The following is an 11,489-nucleotide window of genomic DNA, read 5'->3' as shown; positions in this document are numbered from 1 at the left end:
TAGAAGCAGCCTCATGCTTTCCTAATTGCTTTCTGCAGTGTATTATTACATCAAACATTAGTAGTTGCTGATGAAATGGAGCTTTTGCACATGAATGGGAAAGTGGAAATATTATGTGCAGAAGGCAATCCATCCAATCCTACCATTTTGTAGGAAGCTGGAATGTTATTAAATTTTAGGATTCCTTCATGTGTTAATTGCAGCTGCTGAGCTGAAAACTGTACAGATGATCAGGATGGTCAGCATTTGTTAACTTGCTATAGAATTAAAAAAGTGATGCTTCCTGATTCCTGCATATATTAAAAAGCATATGAGGTTTGCCTCTTTGAAAGAAGTGCGACATGAATCATAAAGAATGCCCTGGGAGTTTTAAGCTTAACAGATGTTTCCCCATGTAATTCTACAATATCTGTATTTGTAGGGAGTAATCCGCCTAAAGGCTGCCTGGTGCTTTCCTACTTGTTAGAGAAAATATCAACTCTTTGAAAGGGTAGATAACAGCAGGACAAGGGGAAATGATTTTAAGTTGAGGGATGATTCAGGTTGGATGTCAGAGGGAAGTTCTTTACAGAGAGAGTGGTGAGGTGCTGGAACAGGCTGCCCAGAGAGGTTGTGGATGCCCCGTCCCTGGAGGTGTTCAAGGCCAGGTTGGATGGGGCCCTGGGCAGCCTGGTCTAGTATTAAATGGGGAGGTTGGTGGCCTGCATGTGGCAGAGGGGTTGGAGATATGTGATCCTTGAGGTTCCTTCCAAACCTCTCCATTCTGTGAAACAGAAATAAGGCATTCTGCTGAGCAGGACTGATATCCTGCAGTGGATTATAAAGGACTTTCAGCAATCCTGTCTTTCCTTTTGCAGAAGGGAATGAGAAAGAATGAGAAATGTGTTTCATTTGTATGTTTATTCACTTTGAAGACTGTACCAATAAAGGGTATTTGTCAATCTGCTACTGCAGATGTGTGAGAAGAGCCTAATAAGGTAACTATTCTTGTTCAGGATAATAATCCAGATTTAAAATAACTTCTGCTCGAGGAACAAGAGGGGGAGGATTGTTTTAAACTAGAATCAGAAACAACCTGAGAAGTATATCTGCGTGTCCTACTTACTGGGACCCATTTACTGTGAATGTGTTTGTTATAAATTATTTTTCTAAAACAGTGGGACTTGGGTAGAGCTAAAATGCTGCAGTAAGGGAACAAACGAGTTCCTACATAGACAATGAAGAGGCTGACACAGCCAATCAAAATCTTGTACTTGACACAGCAAATGCACAAAAATTTGATGTACAAGGAATTAACTAATGTTGATCTTCATTGGTAACAAAGTTCTCTCTCCAATTAAATGCAACAGGATTTATGCAAATAACTTCAAAGAAGGCAGGATTGTTACTGAGGTATTCAGTGAGATGATTACAGACAAAAATGCATTCCTTTACATTGCCAACTGCTGGGATCAAAAAAGAGCTGTATTGTATAGCAGAAAGTTGAACTGTAATTCAGAAAGTCTGGTTTTCTGTTATTGTCAATTTTTTAAAGAGATTAAGGGCAGTTGTTCGGTTGCCTTTCTTTCTTATCTGCTTTGCACAGGAGTCCAAATGGAAGAGGTGAAGAAATATATTTTTCACAATGTAATGCTGTTGGTGTACCTTTGCACTTACCTTTAAAGTATCAAATTGCTTGATTTTCCTTATAGTTTATTACTGAAGGGTTTGCATTTACTACTTCACAGATTTCTGCTAAGTAAATGAGAACACAACAGCAAGGTCACACCATTGCTGATAGTTGGAAATTCAGAATATTCTTACTTTTTTCTTTTTCTGATAGAAGAATTTACTAACTATATGAACATAGGTAGGAGGTCGGACTAGATGATCTTAGAGGTCTTTTCCAACTTTAGTGATTCCATGAGCCTATGATAATATTTTAAAATGATAATTTTGGTTGATGTAAAATATGGGATATGGCCAGTTTTACTTTTGGAAGAAAGAACAATATCTGCAATCCTTACTTGTATTATACCATTTAGGTGGTCATGCTATGTGCATACGGCAGCACAATGAGCTTTCTGCAGATATTCTGGTAATACACAAACAAAATGTACACAGGACTCTGAGATCACATATATAATTATTAAACATGCTTATATTAGGAAATGCACTGATAAATTAAAAATGAAGGTAGATGTTATGAGTACACATTGCAAGAATGTATAGCATACCTGGGTCCTGCTTAGACATTTATAAAATTTTTCCTTTGAAGTATTTGCCTGCCAGTATCAAGTGAAAAAACTTCCTTGCTATGTTGCTAAATAAAATCTTATTTATTTCTGATATATTTGGGACCTGATAAACCATTTGAGGTGCACTGAAGTCTGGAAATGTATTTGAAGTTTCATCATTAGTTAGCATATGAGGTCAGTTTGTATCGATATCAGTACTGACTCACAAATTTCTATGATGTTTTTACATGGTAGGTTTAATTAGAAATTTAAAATGTTTTTTTCTCTTTTTTTAACACAAGTCTCTTGACTGGTATATATACCTTTTTAGCATATAATTTTTCTTGCAGATTGAGTTCTGAAAAATGGTCAACTTTTGTGCAAATAAGTAGAAGGCTGTCTGTATTAGGCACTGCAGCATTCTAAGCAGAATGGAGATATTTAACTTTATTTTTTAAATCTGAGCCATTATATAAACAAACATTCATTATTTGAAAAACATGTTCTGAACCTCTTCATAGCAATTTTTTTTTGAGCAAGGACAGATGAGAGAAGAGTTCTCACTTTAGGGAAGCTTGTGATGCTCAGCTCCTGGGCTCAGTCTGCATGGCCAACAGGCACCTGATAGTGCACCACAAGTAAGAAAGCTGAGGCTTTTGAAGCAGAAATGTTTCTCTTTTTACTTCCTTATGCTCATATTATAGGTCTGACATAAGTTGCCTTGCTGTGCCATGTATCTTAGAAGTTCTCCTCAGTAAAAATAATTGATACAATAAGCAGGAAGGAAAAAAAAAAGAGACAAAATGGTTTTAAAGGACAAAGTGTTTCTCACATAACTTGATGGCTAAAGCTTTACGATTCAACATTTCATGTGTTTGTTTAGTTATGATGTTACTCTGCAAGTATTATTTGTATATGAATGAAATCTTGCACAGAGAAGATAAGCTGTAATAATAATAAAGATGTCGAGCAAGTTGATGTTTGTCCATTTCAGAATTCCAATAAGAACAAAATGTTTGCTTTGTTTTGGTCTGAAATTGTTGGCTAAATACAACATCACATGATAAGCTATGCTATCTGTTGACATAAGGCCAAAACGGCAGTCCTGATTTCATTTTCACAGTCCAAAACATTTGAAGTCTGTTCTCACATCCACACAGCAAAGACCTTGAACTGAATCTATTGCCTGGACAATAGAAAGTCTTTCCAGTAAAAACTCTTAAAAATATCTGAGAAAACTTTAACATATTAAACACAGTAAAATTTATATACATTTTTAAAAATTATCTTTAAACTCAGTGACAAAGAAGTATTTGAAAAAAAAAACAAAAGCGACACTGAAAATGTTGTAAGATGCTGCCAAAACAAAGAAGCGCAATTGTAAAACAGTAGTACATAACAAATGCCAAAGACAGGCATGGCAGTGGCTGAATACGTTTAATAAAAGTGGCTGCTACACAGAGTCATTCTTTAGAATAGAATCTGTCGGAAGACAATAGAAAATGAATGTATAATAACAGCGTATCTAATATTTTCAAAATCTGTAAGAGGAATAGTCTCTGTATTTTTCATTTGTAGGTTTGTCTGCAAAGGCAAGCCTTTAAAAACAGAATACCATATGAAATCATGATCATCACAGCAATGTGCTAGGCTGTGTTCTTGCGTGAATCTTTGGCCTAGCTGGCAGATACATACATAGTTCCTTTTTGTTCTCTTGACAGCTCTGTTCTTAACCTAGATTTTAGTTCTTAGTCTAGATTTACTCAGTCTAGATTTATCATTTTATGCAATAAAATGCTGTTATCTTAACTCATGCTTTTTCTGTCTTGGAATTTTCTTACAACATGAATTTTGAGAGGGATAAAGCAAGCAAGGATACAAAAAGCTTTTTTTTTTGCTCATGAATTAAAGTAGCGCAGATTTCAGTTTGCAGTGAGAATGCAGAGAGTGTGAGCTGATTGCAGTTATTTTGCAGACTGTATGGGCAAGGCCCTACTGAGACAACCCCTATCATCTCCTCCTCAGATAGGTCTTCTCAGGTGTATTAATACAGTGAAATTGAGTCAGCCAAAAAATAAAAAAATAAAACCAAGCTCTGCTCTTAGCTCTTTCCAGGATAAGTCTGAAGTGCTGGAACGGAAGTCTTTCCTTTATTACTTTGTTCAACTTGATTTAATGAAATAAATAATATTTTTGAATCACAGTTAATGATGGTATGGAACATGACCCATTTCAGACAGAGTGCAAAGGATCAAACAGAATTTAATATAAAATTATGAGCTTCATATTTAACAGAGAAAAAAATCTGGTTTAGAAACTAGAAAAGAAAACTTTTTTTTTTTTTAAGGAAGCATAGTCTTTTTTTCTGTGTTTACATAGCACAACAAAATGCCAGTCTAATTAATTTGCTTCCTAGGCATGCCAAAGCATAAAAAATGATAAACTTTACGGATCACAGAATCAAGGAAGGTGTCATAGAACCATAGAACTGTAGTATCTTAGAATGGCTTGGCTTAGAAGGGAGCTCAGAGATCATCCAGTTCCAACCACTCTGCTATAGGCAGGGTTGCCAGCCAGTAAGTCAGGCACTAAATGAAGGCTGCCCAGGGCCCCATCCGACCTGGCCTTGAACACCTCCAGGGACAGGCATCCACAGCTTCTCTAGGCAGCCTGTGCCAGTGTCTCACCACCCTCTGAGTAAAGATTTTCCCCCTGACATCTAACCTAAATCTCCTTTCTTGTAGTTTAAAACCACTTCCCCTTGTCTTACCACTATCTGTAGTACTGGAAGACTATCTCCTTTCCAGGTTAAATAAGCCCGCTTCCCGCAGCCTGTCTTCATAGGTGATGTGCTCCAGCCCTCTGATCATCCTTCCAGTCCTCCTGTGCACCTGCTGCAGCAGCTCCACTCCCTCCTGTACTGGGGGCCCCAGGCCTGCATGCAGCACTCCAGGTGGGGCCTCATGAGGGCAGAGCACAGAGGAACCATCACCTCCCTCTCTTGTTGCAGCCCAGGATACTGCTGGCCTTCTGGGCTATAGGAGCACACAGCTGGTTCATGTCCAGCTTTTCATCCAGTCGGACCCTCAAGTCCTTTGGAGCAGAGCTGCACTTGGTGAGTTCTTTTGGTCCATACACATACGTGGGATTGCCCCACCTTGCACTTGACCTTGCTGAATCTCATTAGATTTATGTGGTCCTACTTTTCTTGCTTGTAAGATGTTCTTCATGGACTTTCTTAAGAATTTTCAACCTCACACCAACATTTATAAACATCAGCAGTGCAAGGTGTTATTGCACTGCTGGTATGAGGAGGTGGCATGCTGGGGTGCGTAGTGAAACTGTTCTCCCTGGTGCTGCTCTGCTGAAGGTACGCATTCAGATTTCATTTTACCATATTTGCACCTGTATTTGAATCTTTTCTCGAGAGTATTTATGACTCTGTTATACCTTCATCTCAAGAGATCTGTGGCCTGACCACATTTCAAAAATGCATCTCATTATTCATGCTCATTGCTTTGAATTTTCATCATACTACCATGCTCTTAGTAATCTCTGTTGATGTAGCAGGTGTTTTACCTCTGTTCTTTCCAGCAAGTAAAACACTTAGAACTCTTTCCATTGAGATCTTTATGAATTAAATTGCACTTAAAGCTCTGATAAAATTGTTGTATTGCTGTTTTTAGGGGGAAAAAAAGTGTTCTTAAAAAAAACAACACAAAAAAACCCTCAGAAAAATTCAGAACTAACAACACTTCCTTTTAATATCTGGAATTTTGTTTTAAATTTTTTTCTGTAGATTAGAGACTGGTACACAGTGAAGTGATTGGCTGCTTTTAGATCTAGTAAAATGGACATTAGTCCCATTTGTACTTAACAAAGCTGTAATTTGGAAAGAGTAAATTAGTTGCTATGAGGTCAGTAAGTAACATACCTAAATGACTGTAGTATTATGTTCAGCTCATTTCTTCATCCGTTTGGCTATATTCAGCTATTTTAGTACCTTTATATAGTCTTACTACACCAGCCTGTAATTTACTCATTCTCCAATGTTGTCAGGTGTTTTAGTTTTCCTTTTTGATCCTCTGTAATAATTCTGTTTCTTCAATGCTTCCAACTTTGAAAAAAAATGATTTTTTCATTTTATGTTATTTTTCATTGTAATTCCAGTAACAGCGCATATTTTAGGGCCTAGAGGCCTGATTTCCTGTGATTGCAGACAACTTTTTCATGAAATAATCAAGTGTCATTTAAAATCAATTAGATTTTATTTTACCACTCATTCTCCTGTTTGCAGGACTTTTCCAACACTTGGTGCCTTGACGGTTGGAGATATTTTCTAATTTCCCATTTAAAAGTATTTGTTGTTAACTTGTGTACATTTATTGTTCTGCTGAGTGTACCAACTCTTAACCCACAGATCTAGTAATCCAGATCCAGATGGGTAGGGAACTCTCTTATGAGATATGAGATATGAATGGCCATGCCCAATGGCAGAGGAAGATTTCATTCGTATAATAATACATCGTTAGATGAGAAATGAGACCAATGGGGCTGTTTTTTTCTCCTGTCTAATCAAAGTCTAATCATTTACTGTTTTTATATCACCTTAAAGTCTATGGAAATCTCATAGCTTTGAGGTGACGTATACAGAAACTGAAGTTCAATCCATGAGTTTTGTTGATGATTTTGTTGCTTTTTTGGATGCTACCATTATATAAAGTCCATAATTCCGTAGTAGATTTTATTTTATTTTTTAATTAAAAAGAATTGGCTTAAAATTTTTGCTCTGACATTGATGTCTGTGAGATCCAGGGTAGCTCAGAAGCAAAGAAATGTGATTTGACCTATTGTATATACAGGCTGAAAATCTGAGTCGGGATTTGAACCTACAAAACCTACAGAATTTAAGGCTTAGAACAGATCCATTAAAAAAAGTAAATAATAATGAAAAGAAGTATTTGTGAGGACAGGCTGAGGGAGTTGGGCTTGTTCAGCCTGGAGAAGAGAAGGCTGCGGGGTGACCTCATTGCAGCCTATCAATACCTGAAGGGAACCTACACCCAGGAGGGGAGAAAACTCTTCAAAAGGACTGACAATAGCAGGACTAGGGGAAATGGATCCAAGTTGAAGGAGGGAAGATTTAGGTTGGATGTTAGGGGGAAGTTCTTTACAAGGAGAGTGGTTAGGCCCTGGAACGGGCTGCCCAGGGAGGTTGTGGATGCCCCGTCCTTGGACGTGTTCAAGGCCAGGTTGGACGGGATCCTGGGCAACCTGATCTAAATGTGCATGTTTGGTGGCCCTGCTAGGCAGGGGGGTTGGAACTACATGATCCTTGAGGTCCCTTCCAACCCGGGTGATTCTGTGATTCTGTGATTCTGTGATTCTGTGACTTTGTAACAGTATGATTCTGCTCATTTGAGAGAAATTATTCTGCTGACATAAAATGTACTTAATCCTCAGATCAAGCCTTCAGTGTAGCTCCTACTATGTTGTTGGAAAATACTGCTGACTGAAAGTCGTGTAACTCTTGTTTTGATGTCTCCAAGGAAACAGTTTGCCTCCATTGCCAGTTTGTTTCACTATGTGTGGAAGATATCCATTTTTTCTCATTTTGTTCTCTTCTGGATTGCTTTAACATTTCCTTCTGTGATGACTGCATATTTCAGTGTGCATCTGCAATGTCTTTACATTGAACTGAACTACAATTTCTCTCTAATCTTGATTTGCCTATGCAACAGGCACCATGTGGTGCTGTCTTCCAGTCAAAGTACATTATAACTGATTTTACATTTCAGGTTTATTTACTGTTTTTGTTTTTGTTTTAACCAAATGCATCCATCAGTCAGGCTTTTTGCTCCTATGTGCTTTTGCAAAATGGTTCCTATGGTGACACCGCTAAATATCTTTCTGTGTGGCTTGCATTGCCCTCTGTCATCTGTGCCTTCAGATTAAAAGGTGGTATCATAGCATCCTATCCAAGCTTCTTTCACAGTAAGGCTGTTTTACAGAACATTTTCACTACTTTTTTTACTTTAAAAGGGTCTTCATTAAACTTCAGTATGCACAATTTTTCACTTCTTGCTCAGTTTCTGCTGCTCTGCCCATATTCATTCACCTCTGTAGGAACTGGTTTGTTAATTCTCTGCATTGCCAGGTGCCTCTGGTACAAGGCACACACTACAGAAGGTGGCCATGCTCTTAACTTTCAAAATGTTTTTAAGTCTTTATTACAATTACAATTACAAAAGACCCCTTCCAGCCTCAACTGTTCAATGAAATAGAAGTGTACCATAACTACTTTGGTTTCTCTCATGGAAGTTAACTTTTCCTGTACTTATACCAATTTTGATATGGATATCCAGTATTTCATTTTCATTAATTCTTTTCAAACAATTCTTTCTTTTTTCATCTTTATTTATTCATCTTTCTTTCTTGATTTCCATTGAAGATGTACTGTGGTGCTAAGAGCATTGCATTGCACATTGAAATCATTGTTCCAATTGATGCTTGCATAAGAGCTTTGCACTAGTTTAAGTTCAGCACGTTAAACTTTTCAGTTAAAATTCTGTCTTGTTTCAAAATTGAGAGGGATTTCTATTTTTTCTGTTTTTTTTTTTCTTTCTTTTTTTCTTTTTGGACGTATGTGTTTGTTGAACCTCTTAATACAATAGATAAACTATTAAAAGTAATACACAGATTATGTGTCACAGAAATGAATGGTTAAATTATTGTCAGAACAGTCGCTGTATGCATACTTCTGGAGTTTTGAACTGCTAGTTGCTTTTGATCAGTTGATCAGTTGGAAAAAGTGATTTTCTATTTTACAACATAGGCGTTACTTTTGCAATCAATGTAAGGCTGATATTTTGTATTATTTCTGTATTGTGTATTATTTCTGTATTTCAGGACAGAGAATTTAGTACAGAGGGCACAGTGCCTATCTAACAGGGAAGACCTCCTCTGAACAGTGTTGTTGTTAAAATTCTCAAATATTTTTATGATTTGTTTTTTTCAAATAGATCTTTGTGGTAAATAAAATCTATTAACCCATCTTCCTTAAAAACTGAAGTTGAAAGCTTGGAATTAACATAGGTCCTTGATGTGCCTTTGGAAACAGTTCTTCATTTTTGCTATTCTTGCTATTAAGTCTAGAATTCTTTCTCCTGTAAAGATTTTCAATAAGTGGCTCCAGTTCAGAGTGCTTTTGTCTGTGATGTGACAGAAAATTGAAAGCTACAGTACTGCCTGATTAACCAACAAATATGTAAATAATATTTGCGTGTTGCAAGAACAATAACTTGCTATGGAGCAAGATAAGTAGGGTCCCTAAGTGAATTGAAATTATGCCTACAAATACCTGCTTGTAGAGAAGTAGATTTTATTTTCTCTGTATACTACCAAAAAAAACCAAAAAAAAAACAAACAAAACAAACAAACAAACAAACAAACAAAAAAACAACAAAAAAGAATCAAACAAACAAAAAAAACCAGATTCTGTCTTCATTTTGCCTCTTTTGTCCAGAAAGATAGATACGGACAAGGTAAGCTGTTTCCCAGTAATGCCTCCCTAGTGCTCCAGAGCTGAAACTGCAGGAAAATACCTTTTAGCCCTGTAGACAACAGAGTGCAGATATTTGCTAAAATTTTACACCAGCTTTCTAAACACATTCTTAAAGGAACTCTCCGTTTGTTAACTTGAATGAGTTGACATAGAATGGCAAGACCACGTGCTCAGTACAGATCCCACATTTCAAATTATCCTCTTATGCCAAAGAGCATTAGAAATCACCAGTGTAACAATTGCTTTTCCTACTTTATTGGGTTTGATTTGCTTTATCTTAGACTTTGGTTCAAATATGACAATGTTAAAAACAATGAAAAATAAGATCTGTTAATAGGAAATATTTGTCCATCTTTATTAGAAAAGAGACTTGTATTGTTGCCTATGATACGAACAGAATAGCTTTTAGACACTGATTTTTCACTTTTTCATAATGTGAAGGGTAATGCATCTAAAATGCTTAGATGGCATTGGATCATGACAGTGAACAGTTCTTTACAGGTACAGTTAAATAGTTTATGGCCTTTAAGTTATATTTATGAGAAAAATGCTTTCCCTGTGGTGCATAGAAGCATGTAATTATGTGTTGATAGCTCAGTTACGTGTTAACAATCAGAATTCCTCACTTAAAAAAAAAAAAGGTCATCAACAAACCAGCATGTATGCAATATATTCATTGCAACGCCTTCATTCACTGAAGATATTCAGTGAGCTCCATACCTGAGCCTGTGATGGCTTTAATTGTACTTTGGACTGTTGTGGTGTAACCCGACAGCAGCTTAGCACCACACAGCGCTTGGCTCACTCCTCACATGAGGGATGAGGGAGAGAATTGGAAACAAAACAGAACCGTGGGTTGAGATAAAAACTATTTACCGACAGAAAAGGAAAATGGAAACAAAATGTAGTGATAACTATATATATATCTCTCTGCCATTCGATTACTTTCAATTACTTTCCACCCAACGCCTAGCTGACAAAACAACTGCCTGCCAACCAATGCTCCAATGCTAGCACAATGTCTCACCTCCCACTGACCAATACTCTGCCAACCCCTCAGCAGAGTCCTCCCCCGGCCAACTCCCCACAACTTTATGGCCTTCTGCCTGCCATCATATAGTACAGAATAACCCCTGGCCTAATTCAGGCTACCTGTCCTGGTGCCTATCACCACACCGTAAAGACAGTGGCTCTTCCTCACCAAATGGCTTGGTTGTGCTTGATGAGTGTGCTCCCATCACTCAGCAACAACCAAAAGACTGGTGTGTTGTTAGCAGTGTCTGCTATTAACACTGTCTCAGCTAAAACCAGGACCTTTATCTTATCTTAAAATGTCTATTTGGGATGGGGACAATGGCTTAGAAAGTGATACAGAATAGAACAACGGATTCATATATCCTTGTGGCCAAAGTGTTCATCCATATTGCTTTTTTGGGTATTATTTCGAGGAGAGAAAGACCCAAGCAAAGCAGCATTACATGGCGGCTAGTGTGAAGTGGGATGCATGTTCTATGGGCCTCTCTGCCACACAGGTCACACAGCCATTTCCAGTCAGTTGTCCAATGTTAAATGAAAAGAATATTCCTCTTCTGGTTTTAATTCTCTCTTGTAGTACTGAATGTTCCCTTCTATCAGTATGAGATTGGAGCATTAATCTTAGAAGGTCAGTACCTTTAGTGTCTGTATTACAGATCTCCGTCAGCACTTCT

General features: G+C 37.4%; 1 protein-coding gene across 1 annotated transcript in view; it reads left to right on the top strand.

Annotated features, from left to right (window-relative positions):
* Positions 1-5,274: 5,274 nt before the first annotated feature.
* The window catches only part of GUCY1A2 (guanylate cyclase 1 soluble subunit alpha 2), a gene marked incomplete at both ends in the record, with an annotated part of 85,643 nt that continues 79,428 nt past the window's right edge, over positions 5,275-11,489 (top strand). Inside the window, one exon of the mRNA XM_079548077.1 lies at positions 5,275-5,331. Coding sequence (XP_079404203.1) covers positions 5,275-5,331 — 57 coding nt within the window. The remainder of the gene's footprint in view (positions 5,332-11,489) is intronic.

This window comes from Tetrao urogallus (genome assembly GCF_951394365.1).
Source record: "Tetrao urogallus genome assembly, chromosome: 1".
Classification (NCBI taxonomy): Eukaryota; Metazoa; Chordata; class Aves; order Galliformes; family Phasianidae; genus Tetrao; species Tetrao urogallus.
This window is presented reverse-complemented; position numbering and strand designations above follow the sequence as displayed.